This window comes from Saccoglossus kowalevskii, chromosome 2, assembly GCF_978046115.1.
Source record: "Saccoglossus kowalevskii chromosome 2, keSacKowa6.1, whole genome shotgun sequence".
In the NCBI taxonomy this organism is placed as follows: Eukaryota; Metazoa; Hemichordata; class Enteropneusta; family Harrimaniidae; genus Saccoglossus; species Saccoglossus kowalevskii.
The window spans coordinates 29,153,195-29,172,348 of NC_140642.1; the positions used below are offsets into that span (position 1 = coordinate 29,153,195).

General features: G+C 38.6%; 1 protein-coding gene across 1 annotated transcript; it reads right to left on the reverse strand.

Moving 5' to 3' along the window:
- Window positions 1-529: 529 nt before the first annotated feature.
- Window positions 530-18,669, reverse strand: LOC100368678 (putative caffeoyl-CoA O-methyltransferase 2). Its single transcript, XM_085507264.1, has 6 exons — window positions 18,542-18,669; window positions 4,312-4,448; window positions 3,949-4,057; window positions 2,864-3,037; window positions 1,346-1,479; window positions 530-828 (listed from the first exon to the last, which is right to left on the reverse strand). Exons 1-6 carry the CDS (start codon window positions 18,618-18,620, stop codon window positions 676-678), a joined length of 786 nt encoding a protein of 261 aa, XP_085363390.1. The 5' UTR covers window positions 18,621-18,669; the 3' UTR covers window positions 530-675.
- Between the last annotated feature and the right edge of the window lie 485 nt (window positions 18,670-19,154).

Below are 19,154 nucleotides of genomic sequence, written 5' to 3' on the forward strand. Positions count from 1 at the left end.
CTTCAATTACAAAGTATTCTATTTTAATGTGTTTTATTTTGTCCATACATCTGTTATTTTGTTTTTCAAAATAATCTTGTGTCTTAAACAAGCAGCCTCTCGGCTGAGATAGCTCCGCTGTTAGCAATGCACATTACAATTAAAGAACAGAAGATATCATTAGAAAATGAAAATTATGTATAGTATCAAAACAATTGGACTTGCGGTTTTTGACAAGAAGTTGAAAATATCACTTTTTACCAAAAATGACAAAAATATTCACCAAAATTAGAGAATTAAAGATATCATTACAAAATGAACAAATCTGAGAGAGGTCCACATGTAGTACCTATATATGTAATATCAAAGTAATCGGACTTGAGGTTTTTTACAAGAAGTCGAAAATATCACTTTTTACCAAAAATTACAAAAATATTCACCAAAGATAGAGAATTTGAGATTTTGACATGCAATGAACAAATCTGAGAAAGAACCATCCAAGGTACTTGCATATCAAATTTGAAAACATTCTGACTTGCGGTTTCGAAGAAGAAGTTGAAATTGTTAAGTTGACACCGACGACGACGACGCCGACGACGGACGACGACGACGACGACGGACAATCAGTAATATGAACAGCTCCGCTGTGTCGTCTTTGTCGACAGCAGAGCTAAAAACGATATCGCCAGTGTGCACTCATTTCTTCATCGCTAACATTACACCATCTCCTAATGTAAGCATACTGATATCAACATTCTGGTCACTATATATGTTATCATTACATGCTCTTATTGCTGTGGTTTTGATATCTGTCTCCATTTCATCGGCCACTTTGCCTCCCCAAATCACCTAATGAAAAAAAAAAACATATTAATTGCACAAATACAGAAGTGTTAAATTCATTAGCACAGCGATATGAACATATATGAAATATCTAAGCATGGAATTAAGTTTTGATGTAATTTATTATTACGATCATTATGTTGTTGTTTAAGGAGTCGCCCTCCTATGGTAAACATACAAGAATTTACACACATTATTGCAATCTGTTATGTGTTATGATGAGATGTCATGTGATTGTATAAGAACATAGACATATCAGCCCTTATCATACCACAATGCATCATGAACAATAGAGCTACAGTACAAAATAAATTGATGCACAATACATTTATTATTAAGTACATATAGACGTGGAGATAATGACGACTAGGGTAAGGTAATACATTAATTACTGAATATCACTGAAATCCGCAAACGAAACAACGAACGTTTTACCATATTTCCTACATATATATATGTGTGTGTGTGTAATAGAAGATATAATACTATTAGTAGATATAAATAATGGTAGGGCTTGACTTACATTGTCTATGGCTATTATGCCACCTTTCCTCAATAAGGTATAAGCTCTGTCATAGTAATTACTATTATTTTCTTTGTCGGCATCAATAAATATGAAATCATATGTGCCACTCTCGCCCGCTTCAATCAAGGAATCTGAAAAGAATACCAGTAAATTATTGTCACAAATCAGTAACATGCGTTCACAGCATTCAATAAAAGCGTGAGTGAACACACAGTTTCTCTATCACCGGTCTGGGAACTCTTATTGTATAAATTGGCAATCAGCTGGATTAGTGGGACAACGCTCGTCACGACAATCTGCAAAGCGTGCAACTTTGTAGGTTGTACGGCTACAGTGGGTTTGTCGAAAAAGTATTTAGTAGTTAGAACAAACCGTTTTAAAATGTTGTGATGTAGTTTTATTGTATTTTAATATTAAATAGAATACTAAATCGATAAAGTTCCCAAATAATTTCTGGGCTTCTTGATTTTAATATATCCGTTGACACGTACGCATGCGCATTGATACTAAAATCTGTAATTTAATTATGTGTACGTCTATTTTGGGTCGCATCACGGATGGTATAACTTCCAGAATACTTATCGAAGGTGTTAACAGTTTATTCACAATATATATTTCTTGTTAAAAAAATCCTTTTTTAAAATTGATGGCATAAAGATAAAAACAACGAGGCATGAATGTCATAGTCCATATTTAAAAAAAATACTTTATACATCTAACTTTATTTATATGCATTTAGGAGTGGGCCATTGCACACCCTGGGGTGGCAGAACGGTGCAAAATATTGTGTTCATTCACTTAGTTTTGTGTTATTTTTTTCCATTATGAATTCGCTGTAATTATTTATTCCACTGCGTGAATTTTTTTTAGGCATATAGAATTTTTGTTTTCAACATTTATATAATTCAGTTTTAATGTTTTACGTGTCTGTTGTCTTTTATTTAATCACGAATTGAATTGCAATGAACATGTTTTGCTACATGCATAATATATGGAATCAAATTGGATGTGTAAATCACTGGTCATCTGACCAGGTCACTTTTTTCAGAATGAATTTGTAGTGTATGATCAGTAATTGAGAGTAAATAATAGACTAATCTAGTATCATCAAAAATCAAATGTATTAAATTATTTCTAAATTTGCAATTTGATGTAGGGTCACGTATTTATATTTCTATATGCTATTTTTCATATTTATGCAATTTTTATATCCAATAACACTCTTTCAATTTCTGTTTTCATGCGGGAAATTAAGGCATTTTACAATTTAATGAGAATGAAGCCAAAGTCAAACATTCAATTGTATTACATAACTTATAAAATAATTTGAACATTGTGATCAGTATTTTAAAATTACCATATATATGACCATATATTGTTTTTGAAACAGGTAAATTTTGAACCTCTGAAATAGAAAAATCCTGAGCTAGATGAAATATGTATTGAGACAAGATGAGAGCTAAGCTAAGAGACAAACATGGAAACGTTTTTGTCTTATATGTATATAACACCTACCTAGAGTCTTCAGTGCAGGTTGTAATCTTAAATCAATTTTATGGTTGATGTCCGATTTGCTCCAATACTGCTCTGCAAAGTTAGTACACTTTTCACAAACATCACACGCAATCACTTTGCCATCATCTGGCAATGCTAGCGACATACTCAAAGTGTTGTATCCTGTAAACACGCCTGAAAGAAATAGTTTACCGTATGGTGTTACCAATCATATCAAAAGGTTCTTCCCAGAAAGCTACAAAAACAGACATCTCAGAGGCATGCCCATCACTAGACTACATTTACAGTGAACACCACAGAGATGTTATTACGATTGATTTGGATGTTAGATTAGAATAAATGATTACTTACTGTGTTTTAAAATAGTTTTGATTACGTGCAAACATTATCTACAATCCTGACATATTTACACATAGAAATAATGTAAATATGACCGTAGACAAAAGTTTGCAGGTACTCGACAATATTTTGAAACAATGTAGATATTGTTCTGATCTCATTTGATCCAGAGCAGTGTGTTCTCTAAAATTACTGATTTTGTAGGGTATATGAAATACGACTAAGGAATTCAGTACACTGTATTGACTATATAGAAGAGGAACTCTAATTCATATAAAACAAAAATTGTATTTATTGCATGAAAATGTCTTATTTTTGACCACAGATTTGCCTTTGGCTGAGATATTACAGGTATGAATATTAATGACGTCACATTAACCAATTTATAACAGGTGGGTGATTAATATACATAGATTTCAACCCTGATGTAATCAGATCTGTGGATTATCCAAAAGCACCTATGTACCAAGTTTTATAGAAATGTTATGAGTGATACTAAAGATATCTGTAGAACACCAAAAATTGATTAATTTATGCAAATTAGGTAGTAAGCACATAATTTAACCCTAAAGTAAACATGTTTATGTCTTATCCTAGAGCACGTATGTACCGGTAGCAAGTTTCATTGAAATCTGAGGAGTAGTTGAGATGCATGCAGTTGGATGCAGTTGGATAAATGCAGGACCTTATTCAATTGCAAATACCTGTATGCAGACTCAGTTAATGAAAACATGCGCCATACTTACCGACTTCAATAGCTTTCTTAGCATCAAGCATTTTTAATAATATTCTAAAAAACTGTGCTTGCTCTGGTGCGATTAGCAGTTCATACTCTCTGAACGTGCTCATTGTCGTCTACAACAAAAATATATGACATACCAGTGATGTACAAAAACTGAATACAAGTAAACAACTCAACAACAACATAGACATATAGTTGCATTAGATATTCTGGCAGGCTGTTACACAAAAATAAATGCAAACATGTGTATATGGATAAATATCGGTTAGACTTCGTGATGCAGAATAAATGAGCATCAAAAACGTTATGCATACATACGACAGTATGTCCGTATTTTAGACACACTCTCTAACATAAAATACTTTACCTCACGTAGGTCTTTGAGTATGGCCGGTTCTCTCAGAGAATGGTCAATCACATAATTCAATATAGGATTATCCATAGCCATAAAGCTTTTCTTGAATACACTCACTGGTGGTCGCATCGTTGCAGCATATTTATAACCTGAAACAGTGCAAAAACATTTTCTCTATAAAGACCTGTGTGGTATCAATACAATCACAATTATAGCGCATTTGTCACAGTTGTTTGTGCCAGTGGAAACGTTATGTAAGTCAGTTTCGTATACAAAAACACCTGACATTACCCACGTCTTGTGGAAAGTGTTGTGTTCTTAGAGTGGTTATGGCTGTGAATACTGAATACATATTGTGTTATTTCTACATTGTCCTGAAACATGAGGACAATTGTGCACATTTCTTGTCACAAGATTGTATAATTTGAATATTACGATTTTGGTCAAATTACAGAAGAATGTACAGATAGCCAATGTAAGAAAGAGAGAACTTGTTTGTGCTCGGTTGACCATAATTAATGAATTGTGTAATTTATACACATTTCTGAAATAACCCAATGAACACCAATTCAAAAAATAAACATTATTCCCATAGATTACAATAAACAATAGATTTTGGCAATTGACATAAACTACACAACCATATACAGGGGAAACCATCTTCCATTGTACCCCAGACCATTCGTCCCGGTGTTATCGCTATCGCCACACGAGACTCCAGCTTGTCTCCTATACAATTTTCCTTCCGCCCACTTAATTTTAATATTCATATGACCTTTGCACTGACATCGATAGCCAATCGCATTCGACCGCGGACGTCACTCTAAATAAACAACTGAATAAATTAATATACCATATTTGGAAGATAGCGGGTAAATTCAACGTTGTTGGTGTGTTCCTTCGGGTTCCGAAGTCGCACGAAACGAGTTCATGTTGTCGCGCGCAGTTATCTAACATGAACAAATTTTACTTTCTGTATGATGTTCTCCAAGCTAGTTTGTAATTTCAGACATTGTTTTGATAACCACGAGTTGAGTCCTGAGAGACTAGATCGGTTTCTGTAGCAACCGTGACGCTATATCCAAACGTTCGCTACATTGTTTCCCATTGCGTTCTCGCGGTACTTGTCTGTTTACCGCCCAAAATTCCCACCAAAGTTCTGCCTCGTGTTAGTCGCGTGTCACACCTAATATGGAATGACAGCGTTATGTTTCGTTTGTATGCGCCAATCATTAGCGTTGTTTTATTTTCGGAACGTTTTGGCATGATATATTCTAGAGTACAAACACGTGTTTGGCACTTCTCCGATTAGCTGTCACCGAGACAAATGCCGCTCTAACGTTGACAATTACATTAACCAGGCAAAGCGCTGTCGTGAGAAGTCCGATTCAGGCCGTCGCTGTAATTCCTTCTATGGTAGCTTCGCAACTTGATGCTCGTTATGCACACCCTCCTTTCTATGCTCTCTACGATGCCAACTCCTCATGGAGCTATTATTTAGCGATCTATATTTTATACCAAGAAGTATTTGCTGTACAACATATTGATGTTCATGTTGAGTACAAATAAACCAGTTTGAATTATACCTCACGTCTGTTCAACTCAAGAAAACACAACGCAATCGATGTCCGTTTCAATAACAATTCCGCATGATTAGTCAGTTCGTTTTATGTGACGAAAAGAACACCCCAACGCCTAGTTTTGCGATATAAACTTATCCACCACATAAATTTGGTGCCGAGACCAGGATATTCAATACTGATTCATCATGCCTCGAAGAATCCTGAACAAAGCAATAGATAGACTGAACAAAGTTGTGACTCAATTAAATATCGCGTTGACACTTGCTGAGGATAGAATCCAAGACTTTGAAGTCACTGACAACAAATCTGAAGTATATCGGCTGATCAAAGTAAGCATACTAGCACTTGACAATCGTATCTCAAACTTACAAAAGGCCTGCGACGAAGTCAGAAATTATGCCGATGTTCTGGACGCAGAGTTTACGGAAACTGAAGAAATCGAACTCAAATTACTAGAGAGGTTTAGTTCGATCAATTTATTCCTGACAGAAAACAAGCCAGCGAAGCAAGAAATACATCCAGTCCCACAACTTGGTCAACACGAAGTAAATCAACAACCAATCCCTCCAGATGATCAACAAGCACCGATCCAACAGCTCGTACTGCCGCCGACATCTCAAGTCGTACCGCCGCCGACACCTCAAGTCGTACTGCCGCCGACACCTCAAGTCGCACCGCCGTCGACACCTCAAGTCGTACCGCCGCCGACACCTCAAGTCGTACCACCGCCGACACCTCAATTCGTACTGCCGCCGACACCTCAAGTCGCACCGCCGCCGACACCTCAAGTCGTACCGCCGCCGACACCTCAAGTCGCGCCGCCGTCGACACCTCAAGTCGCGCCCCCAGTACCGACGTTTCAAGTCGCGTTTCAACCACCTGTACAACAGTTCGATCAACCCGCTAATGCACCAGTGCCTCAAGTAGAAGTTACACAAAATAACTTTTTGAACAATTCAATTCCAACAGCTCATATTTCAGGTATGAATCCACAATACACTCAATTTAATTCTGTTCAATTGCCACGTATTGATTTGCCCGTCTATTCAGGCGAGTATACGGGGTGGGCTGAATTTTGGGATATGTTCAATGCTGCTGTAGGTTTAAATCCACAACTTAGTCCTATAATCAAATTTGCTTATTTGAAAAGGTCGTTAGAGGGGGAGGCTTTAGAAGTAATAACCGGCTTAGATCTTACTATAGTAAATTACAGTTTGGCACTCCAGCTTTTGACCGAACGATTCGGCCAGCCACATCAAATTATCGCTGCTCACATGCGTGCATTACGCACAGCAGACGCACCCAATTATGATGCCAATTCTTTACGGAAATATCATGATACCCTGGAAAAGCACATCAGGGCACTTCGTTTATTAGGTGTACCAGAGGCGGGCTATGAGAAACTCCTCATACCCATGATACTGGATACATTCCCAGTTCAATTTCAACAAAGTTTAGCGCGATCCAACCCAAGCGGGGAATGGACGTTAGTCACACTCAGTCAGCACATGTTACATGAGGTTAAAATCCTCGCCATAGGTCAAGTAGATTACGACACAAACCCTTCAGCAATACATGCTTTCACCCAGAGTACACATGACTCAACACAGTTCAAGTCCAAACGATATGGGCGTCGTAATTACAATAATACTGACAAATCTTACAGTGGTACCACATATTCTGATCAACAGAAACAAAACCATGTCACACAAACTGATCACACTCATGGTAGAACACAAATTGGTGACAGAACCCCACATTGCATATATTGCAAAGGCAAGCATTACACCACAAATTGTACAAATATTTCAACTAGGAAGGATCGAGTCGAATTTATTACCCAAAATAAACGATGCTTTAATTGTTTGGGAAAGCACATGTTGTCTCAATGTAAGTCGCATTTCACTTGCCGTGTTTGTAAGAGTAAACATCATACGTCAATTCATTTTGATAAATCTGGAACTGCGCAAACAAATTCAACGAATTCTAGCACGGCAAACTCGCATTTTTCACATTCAGCAAATACTGGTGAACAATCGCGTTTTACCGGGAGTGACTCAAAAATTAACTCTGACAGTCCGCGACGCGCAATGCTTCAAACCGCACGAGTTAGTACGCATTTTCGAGGTACTAACTGTGTTGCTACCCTCCTATTTGACAATGGCAGTGATAGAAGCTTTGTCACAAACTCTTTCGCACGTAAACTAGGTGTAATCCCAAATTATAACGAATTATTGAGTCTGAATTCGTTCTCCAATCCGCGTTCCGGTGTGCAGTCCATACCGAGAACCACGCTGTCACTACAAAGCAAAGATGGCATTAAATCCCCGATCGATGTACTGATGGTCGACTGTATTTCCGAGGGATTGGAGAACACTGTAACTTACGATATTGCACGTTTGCCACATTTGAGAGGTCTATCGTTGGCCTATCCGCCGTCAAATCGATCCACATTAAACATCGATATTTTGATAGGCGCCGATCACTATTGGGATTTTGTTACACACAACTCACGCATAGTTAGGGGCAAACCAAACGCTATACCGACTGTCTTTGGGTACCTATTGTCAGGGCCTTTCACTACACACAACAGGACAAACAAAACAAATTCATTCACCATTGCTTCTATCCGAGCACATGACAGTGTAATGGATAAAATGATTGCTAGTTACTGGGACCTGGAGTCAGTGGGTGTTAAAGATACGATTACAAGACAGCAGGCACTCAACATTACACATGAACAACAATACAAAGAATATACCGACAAATGTTTAACGGTGGAAAATAATCAGTTTGTCGCAAAATTGCCGTGGAAAGTAAATCACCCAATTTTACCCACAAATTTCAAATCAGCAGAAGTGCGAACACGCAGTATGATTCGAAAATTAGAACCAGATTCACTGAAAATATATGATAGAATTCTTTCTGAACAGCTCAAAAGCGACTTTATTGAATTGGTTCCCAATGACGATACAACCATTGGTCATTATTTGCCTCATCGGTCCGTCAAAAAGGACTCTGAATCAACACCGATTCGCCTTGTATATGACGCTTCTGCGACCACTAATAAAAACCATCCTAGTTTGAATCAATGTTTGGAGACGGGTCCCCCTTTGCTCAATTCACTGACTGAGATTCTGATAAGATTCAGGGCTAATTCAATCGCGCTGGTTGCAGATATTGAAAAAGCCTTTCTGATGATACGTCTGTCTGAAAGTGACAGAAAGTTCACAAAGTTTCTTTGGCTCAGCAATCCATCCGATATTGAAAGTAGCTTTGTGGCTTATCAATTTAAGTCAGTATTATTTGGGGCCACATGTAGCCCATATATTTTGAATGTGGCCATTCGAGCACTTACAAATGAATACAAAGATAATCCAATTGCACTTCAGCTGCAAAGGGATATTTACGTCGATGACGTAATATCAGGTTGTGATAATGAAGCACAGGCTTATTCCTTCTATGAAACGTCCACTTCGATTCTAGCAACACGAAGTTTTAACCTCCGTCAGTGGAATACTAACAACAAATATATCCACGACATAATGACAGAGGAAAACAAAGCAAATGACAAAACTAGTGTGAGCGTTCTAGGATTGAGGTGGAATACTATTTCGGACCAACTCTCAATCAAAACCCCCGATAAGCCAAAATTTGGTCCTCAAACTTCAAAGAGAGATGTCGTTGCTTATAGCGCGACAGTTTACGATCCCATTGGTATGTTTGCTCCTATCGTCGTGAAAGCTAAGCTCATTATCCAATCACTTTGGTTAAAAGATCACCATTGGGATCAACCCATTGATTCTGACACACTTGATAAGTGGAATGATGTAGCTATAGATTTATACAATATTAAAAACATTGTAATTCCGCGGTGTTATTTTTCAAAACCTACTCAGAAAGTAGAAATTCATGCATTTGCGGATGCAAGTTCTGTAGCTTATGGGGCCGCTATCTATCTTTTAAGTGAACATAACGAGACTTGTTTAGTTATGGCTAAATCTAGAGTAGCACCAATAAATAGTCAACTTCTGACCTTGCCTAGACTTGAGTTGATGGGAACGCTCATCGCTACGAGATTGTCGAAATACGTGTCAGAAGCTCTCGAAACCAAATTCTGCGTTACCGCGCACACACTCTGGTCGGATAACCAGGCAGTTTTGCATTGGTTACATGGCAACGGAAAACAAGACATATTCACCAAAAACAGAGTTTCGGAAATTTTGGAATTTTCACAAAGTTTGAGATATGTCAACACCGCTGATAATCCCGCAGATTTAGTCACGAGGGGAGTCCAACCCGAAACATTATCGAATTCGGATTTTTGGTGGTCAGGTCCAAGTTGGTTGTCAAATCGTGATAAATGGCCTGGAAAAATCGAATTTGGTAAAATCATCGTGAATAATGACTCAGAGTCAGAAGTGAGAAAATCCAAAATTGAAAATAATATTTCGACCCCAAAAGTGTCCGAGAAATGTGCCCAGTGTCCGACCACTGGTACGAGTGACATCGTTAGCGATCGACCGCTACTTTGTACGCCCCCAAGTCAATCCAGAGGACATGTCAATTCGGAGAACGAAATTAGTCCTCATTTCCATAAATCAGCAGAAGATTTCATAAAAACTGCTGAAACAGTGTCAGGAGATATCATCGATACAAACCGCGAACCTCCTGAGCTACAAAACTCCAAAATTAATGATCAGATCGTTTCGTTACATGTCGCCTCTGAATCTGACAATTTACTCGGCCACCATTTTGAACTTCACAATGAGCCAAACATCGCACCGAAGGAGATTATTCACGCAACTGAATCAAACTCAGAACCTAGTCTTGAAAAGATTATCGATATTCGCCGTTTCAACGATCTACATCGTCTGTTGAAAGCAACTGCTTATATATTTCGTTTCATTTCGAAACTCAAATCCAAATTGAACCACACTCCGAGTAATTTGTCAAGTAGACTTGCTCTCTCAACACAGGAGATATACGACGCGGAACACGCTTGGTTGACATCGATTCAGTCAACACATTTCGGAGACGTTGTCAGTTCTATTCGGAGACAACAATTTAGACATGGCGTACTTCAAAAACAACTTAAACTATTTCTTGACGATAAGTCAATACTGCGAATTGGTGGTCGGCTTCAGAATACCGACTTTCCTTTCGAAACCATACATCCAAAACTCCTTCCTGGTAAACATCGGTTTACTACGCTCATAATTCTTGATGCTCATCATTTATTAAACCACGGTGGGCCGTTAACCACAGTTAACAAAATTCGGGAAAAATATTGGATCACCGCGATTCGCAGACATGTGAATTCTACATTGAGATCTTGTGTCGTTTGTAAGAAGGTCGATGGAACTCCATTTCCCCTTCCTACTCAAGCTCCACTTCCTGATTTTCGAGTGAAGGAAGCAGTCCCATTCGAATTCTGCGGAACAGATTACACGGGACATTTGTTCGTTAGGGACCAACACACTGGTCTTTCTAGTAAAGTTTATGTACTAATTTTTACGTGCGCCTCAACTCGATGTATTCACTTAGAATTAACTCAAGATTTGACCGCCGCATCATTCATTTTGGCTATGCGACGTTTCACTGCTCGACGGTCAACGCCCCGGAAAATGATCTCAGATAACGGTTCCACATTTATAGCCGCCGCTAAGATTTTGAAAGGACTCGAGTCCAGTCCTGAGGTACAAAACTATCTTACCAAAAATCGTATATCGTGGCGTTTTAATCCTAAACGAATGGCGTGGGCCGGAGGCCTATTCGAGAGAATGATAGCCATAACAAAAAATTGTTTGAAGAAAATTCTAGGTCGTGCCAACGTGACTTTTATCGAACTATCCACAATTTTAGTCGAAGTCGAGTCGTCAATAAATGACCGCCCATTAACTCATCTCTCCGCAAGTGTCGAAGATTTAGCTCCACTGACTCCATCCCATTTGTTAAATGGACGTCAGATTAGAATGTTACCCCCAGCTATTCCTAGTGTTTCTGAACCCAATTTTGAGATTGATAATATTACTGCAAATAAAAGAGCTATGTATTTATCCTCCCTTCACAATGCTTTTAGTAAGAGATGGCAAAGAGAATATTTGACGTCACTTACTGAGCGTCACTTGAATCAAATCAAAGGGACAACCAATAATTGTATAAAGGTGGGGGATATTGTCCAATTACACCAGGACATCAAAAAAACGATGTCATTGGTTACTAGGTCGTGTAACTAAATTGCTTCCAGGCAAGGACGGTATCGTCCGAGTAGTAGAAATACAGACCAAAAACGGCTCAACAAATCGTTCTATACACCATCTTTATCCACTCGAACTTAATGCAGAAACACCAGAGAATACACTCTCAATTCCCGAGGAAGTTATTGGTAGTCCCTCCGTTGAAAATGAATTTTCTAGTCAAATCCACGACTTTTCTAGTCGGCCCGAACCAAGGGCTTCAGCGCTCAAAGCGAGCGAAAGTATACGGCAAATGTGCCGTGATGGTGTTGTATAACTTTGTAGAATTTTGAACTTTGTATTGCACTGTAACTTTATTTCAAGTTTTCAATGAGAATCATTTGTAAAGCAAAATCTGCAATGTGTTCATGATATACTGTATTGTTTTTGATATACCGTGTTATTTGCTGTTTTAGCTAAGATTGAAACTCACAATTCATATCTGATGTTCAATGTGATTGACATGTGTTTATTGTTGAGAGTCTGTCATTTAAATTTCAGAGATTTATTCAAGTTAATTTTAAAATTTATCATGTTCGATTCAGGTTATCCCGAGATCTTCTCGTGATTTTTGCGCCCCGGAGTATGTCGCGCGCAGTTATCTAACATGAACAAATTTTACTTTCTGTATGATGTTCTCCAAGCTAGTTTGTAATTTCAGACATTGTTTTGATAACCACGAGTTGAGTCCTGAGAGACTAGATCGGTTTCTGTAGCAACCGTGACGCTATATCCAAACGTTCGCTACATTGTTTCCCATTGCGTTCTCGCGGTACTTGTCTGTTTACCGCCCAAAATTCCCACCAAAGTTCTGCCTCGTGTTAGTCGCGTGTCACACCTAATATGGAATGACAGCGTTATGTTTCGTTTGTATGCGCCAATCATTAGCGTTGTTTTATTTTCGGAACGTTTTGGCATGATATATTCTAGAGTACAAACACGTGTTTGGCACTTCTCCGATTAGCTGTCACCGAGACAAATGCCGCTCTAACGTTGACAATTACATTAACCAGGCAAAGCGCTGTCGTGAGAAGTCCGATTCAGGCCGTCGCTGTAATTCCTTCTATGGTAGCTTCGCAACTTGATGCTCGTTATGCACACCCTCCTTTCTATGCTCTCTACGATGCCAACTCCTCATGGAGCTATTATTTAGCGATCTATATTTTATACCAAGAAGTATTTGCTGTACAACATATTGATGTTCATGTTGAGTACAAATAAACCAGTTTGAATTATACCTCACGTCTGTTCAACTCAAGAAAACACAACGCAATCGATGTCCGTTTCAATAACAATTCCGCATGATTAGTCAGTTCGTTTTATGTGACGAAAAGAACACCCCAACGCCTAGTTTTGCGATATAAACTTATCCACCACACATGTTCCGTTATCTTTCGCAAGTAAAACAGGTCGATATGTATTAAACATGGCATTTGTTTTCTTGTTTTAACCCCCTTATTACGCAAGCTTCCGTCGAAGTGGTGTTTTTTTCGACGATTTGTGGCATGTTGCAAAACGAACGAAACATTGCGGCATTCTTAGCGGTGGATAAGGGATCGACTATGTCGTCACATTTATGTCTCGTTTGAAAGAGAATAAACAACCGCTCAGAAAAATATGTTGCTAATATTTAAGTGCGGTGCCTTGAAATCGCCTGCCCGACGTCCAAATTTCAAAAGGATGTTCGATTTGCAATGACGACCGTTCATATGTACTAGGCGACGTTACTAATCACTACTAGGGTCGGTGTTTGCATTAAGAATTATAGAACAAAAGATCAGCAAAGCGGTGCTTTTGTCGGCGATTTTGTCAAAGGGAATATTGATAAAATGTTGCAAAACAGAATCGCGAGTTGGGTGAAAAATTGCGCCGGCGGCATTCTCAGCGATGTCAGTGTACTGGAACTAACTCCAAGTTTCGTTGCCGCATTCACCTGATCCTCAATTAGCGCAACTAGCGGTGAAATTACCAGTATTATTGGGTTTGGATCTAACCCTAGTTCTTTGATGACAAGTGGAAGAATTTGGAAAATAAGCGATTTTCCGAAACCAGTCGGCAAAAAAGCGACAGTATCTTTCCTGTTACACATAGCTTCAATTGCGGACAATTGTTCTTCTTTGATAGAGTTGATGCCATCGATGTGTTTTAAGACACTGTCCACTGCTGACGCGACAATTTCCTTAGAAATCATTTTGATTTGATTTATGGATGGCGAGCACCGACATTCCGATCCGATGAACTAATCAAAACTAAAATGGCGCGTGTCACGTGACTTTGTTTACTAAAGATAGCGTGGGCGTTTGATTGACACTCAACTCATTAGTATTCCACCAATCACAGCTACATCTACTTTCTGGATGTGCGCAGTCAAATTGTATAGGAGACAAGCTGGAGTCTCGTGTGGCGATAGCGATAACACCGGGACGAATGGTCTGGGGTACTTCCATTGATTATAGACGTTAAACAAACGGCTGGTGATATAGGCTATGGGGACGCACATGCAGGATTCCACTACCATTTTTCACTAGGGCAGTGAAATATGGAGCTTCAAATATTCTGAATGGATTCTATTATTTCAGTCTTGAAAAATGATTAAAAAATTATATTTTAATATGTCATCAATAATTTTTCAGAGATGTCTAGGTTTATGAAAGTATAAATTGACTTATAATGCCTAGCATCTTTCCACAGTCAGCTGGCGCACAAGCGATAATAAAATAAATGCGATATTTACTATATGGGGGCCGTCATCTTGAATGCGGCGTAAAACTAAATAAAGAGACAAGTTGTGAAACGTGTTTTTCAGATTCCTACAAATCAGGAAAAAAACACCAATCTTTTACATCCAAACGATCCGTTAGGGTAATATTATGCCAACCGCCAACAAAATTCGGCAGAATTCGTCGTTTTTGTGTGGGAAAAATCCCTTGCATATGAACACCTAATTACACGAAGAATATAGAACACTTTCCTGGGGTATTTGAAAACAAAAACTGTCATTCCAACTTAGCAGCTAATCAGCGACGGTCTTTCTCAGGGTCTTTCTGTTAGATGACAAATTCGGTTTCAAATACCCCGGAGAAGACATAATTCTGTGCCGTCTACATATTTACATAGTGATTCGCCGTGCCATTCTTGAGTGCACTGGGAAAGAAATGATTGCTAAAATAATTGCAGTGGCGGCGGCACGGGGGGGCGTTGTCCCCTCGAAAAAATGTTCGGGGCGTCGCTCCTCGAAAATCAAGCTGAAACCCTTTGTGTCAGCAAAATTTGACCATCAAAATGCAGAAATAGCGTTTCAGATGGTCTATATTTCAAAATGTTAAAGGGGAGCATGCCCCGGACCCCCTAGCAAGGTCGCGACTTCGGCACAAGGTTGGTGAGCAGACCTCGCCCCCAAAGGCAAAATTTCGTGCCGCCGCCTCTGAACTGCTTGACATTACGCACGTCCCAAACATTGCACTTATATCACGCAATATTGGGCGCACTTTTTATCATAAATACTAAAGTGTATTGGGAGAATATTTTGGAAAAGATTGGAATGGAATTTAGTCACAAACACACACTTTCATTCCATATCCAATATAAAAAAAAAATCGGCTTACTTCATGTTGAAATGTAAGCGACTGCATTGTTTGAGCTATTCTGCATATTTTAGAAATAAATAGAAATTTTTATGGTTTTGTAAATCCAATTTAAAAGCATACTGTCAGTTGGTGTTGGAAAAAAGTCGAAGATATGAATGTAACAAAAGACTACATCCAATATATTCAATTCGGTTTCGTACCAAACTTCGAATTGAAAATACTCTCCTTCGCCCATATTCGTGTTGAAAATAGTCTCCTTCTCCCATCATTTTGTACTGAATACACTTGTTATTATATAATGACGTGGTACATCGTGGCCATTTCACAATGTAATCTCATCTTTACAATTAATTAAATACAAATTTAGTATATTAGTCTTATTTTTGACTCTGTACTATGGTATTGGTGATATATGAATTGGGTGCCATAGGATGGTACTTGATGGCCAACCAACCTAATCCAATATGTAGTTTGCATTGTACGAGTGCAAAATAAGTTATTAGGAAATTAGGATATTAGTACCAGCTGTTTTATACGCATGCGCATTGGCCGATCCTGTCAAATCTCATCATCTGTTTTGGGGCGTGTCTAACGATGTGAAATTGCTTCAGCCATTGGGTAACGGAATTAACTGGTGTCGGTGTGAAAACCGCTGTAAAGTGGCGGTAAAATGAATTTGCGCGGTTTTTGCGCTGCCATTTTTTGAATGATTTGGAGCAGCAATAGAAGCCGACCATTTAATTGATAAAAATCTTGTCCACATTATGATTTTAAATGGTCGAACTTATAGAGAAATCAGTCTCGTATTGGAAAGCATGTTTCCGGAAAGGAGAGGTGGCGTGGTGAGTAGATTTCCTCCCCGGGAGAGCTTCGATACCGAGAAAGAGGTGGTGAATAAGGTGTCGAGCGGCCAACACAGTAAACCAAACTTATAACTCGCGATACTGGTGCAGACGACTATTCGAACAACCATGAAAAATAAATGGCGGGACTTTGGTGTTGCACATTTAGCACAGAAATAAAAGACACGCCCACAGTTGGACAACCAATCATTTTATTATTGGTCACGATGTACCACGGATCATCTCCACGTCCTTTGTAAACACCACACACACGATGTGCCGCCATCCAATGGCGGGATGAGCGGCTTCCTTTGTGCACAATCAGCGTCAACTTCATGAGAGAAACACGACGCACTTACGAAGCCAGACCGTCTGGTGGCGCCCTACTATTTCATCAATAACCAAATATACTATTATCCTGTTCCCGAATTGGACATTTGTTTATTTGGAGTAATTTCCAATTCTACGCCAGGTCCTTAGTAATTAATGATTCCACGTATTTATTTGGCCGTTATTTGACAGACGTAAAATGCCATAATGTTAATCCGCGAAAATTTAAACACACTGATACTGATAATGAATTACAAATTTGCCAAAAAATACTAAATTTGCTATCCCATGGAAATAATTGAAATCAAAATATTTGACATGATATTAAGTTTTGCGTCGCATGCACACGATTGAAATATCATATAAAATGGGCTTAATATACTAATGTTGTATTTAGTTAATTGTAAGAACGAGTTTACATCCTGGAATGGCCACGATGTACCACGGATCAATGACCGTGGTCCTTCACCAATATTTATCATGTGATATTGGTCCTTCGCCTATATTTATCATGTAATCGTACTTCAAGTTCGCCCATATGTAATGCATATAAATATTCCAGTAGCTGGCTATGGATATCAAATTATTGTAAATTTAATCGCTATTGCATAATTTGTGGTCAAATGCATCGTTAACAACGTTATTTGTATCAGCGGTTTATAGTCATCACACCCGTTTAAGTCCTTCGGTTCGGTCCTTCAGACCTTCGTTACTTCGCGGTCCTTCGTTTTAGTAAGTACCTCAATATATAATGTATGTCTTGTTATTGCAGAATAATGAATCATTTGAAAACGATTGCAGTGTGGCGAGAACTAGGTTTCAGATATTGAAACGTTTCAGTTGCTTCAATATGACCAGCCCCTTAATGACCACAAACATTGATTTGACCTTGGATTCAGTCAGGCAGTATCGTTGTCATTTGCCTTCTATTTTAGTTACCGTGATTGACCCTAACAGGAGGCCTTTGTTCTAGTGAGCCGCGACGCAATACTGAAACTAAAATAACTTTGCCGTAGGAGTCATTATCAATTTATCTGTGGTTGAACTTATTAATGGTGAAATAATACAAAACAGCAATAAACAGAAAAATCATGTGCCGTGGAAATGTTGTAGTGCTCTGGTTCCGTAGCAATAAGGCTTGTTTATCTAGTTGTAAACATGTGGGACCGCTGGAGCCATCATCCCTTGTCTATTTTCATACACTAAATACCAGCAGATACAACCACCCCATGCAGGCTAGAGGTTTTATGCCCCCCCTTTAAAAATTAAAACTTCATAAATATTCGTTCTTAGATAATTTCCGCCGAATTTATATCCAATCCATTCTATAAATTACTTTTATTATTTTTATTTAGCTGCAAAAATGTTTATCGTAAATCTAATGAAACGTTCAATTGTTTTGAGGTAGTTGTAATACAATTACCATTCTAACATAATATTTCTATTCCAAATGCAAAAAAAACAGCTGTACCTGACAATAATTATGATTTTGTGATCGGGGTGCAGAGTGAGGCCTAGACCCCGCGCAATAGGACGGGAGGGTGGCAATAAGAACTGCTACGCTACAAGGCTCTCTGTGTGTGGCCACGTTCGATCACAAAACACTTTAGGTAGCTGCAGTTCTGAAACTCTTGGTAAATAAATATTTCCTAAATACTTACCTGCTATATAACCCACACCAATAGCGACTCCAATTGAGACAGTGCCCGCGAAAACTAGACCTTTGTTGTCAAGAAGCATGTTGTACTAGGCTGGCGATGTGCAGTGTATTCAGTACAGTAAACAATGAGTATTAAAGCATCACGCTTATCTATTTCATCACCTAATCAGACCACCTAGCACAGTGGCTATTTTACTCTGAGGTCGAATCATCTTAAGAGGATGGCAGACGGCGGTCCAACTAATTATTACGACGTCGCGTCGGAATAACATCAAATAAAATGACGGGAATTCGTTATAATTTTTTTTTTTGCCATTCTGAACATGTTTGACAGGTATGGCCCATTATTGCTCTTGACAATCTACTAATTTCATCTCCACATTATCCTTAGCAACTTTTTTATTTCGGCGTAATTGTTATTGTGTGACCGTTCATTGAAGTGGTAAATTCACTGACGTGTGTAGTGTTCCGCCTGCAAACAAAACCATTTTTAAACATTGTACTACTGGCATTAATTTATTTTAATCATACAGGCAACATGTAGTGGCGGTCCACTTATTCACATGCGGATTTCAGTTAATACCAGCATGCTGGCAAGGTTGACACTGCGGGAA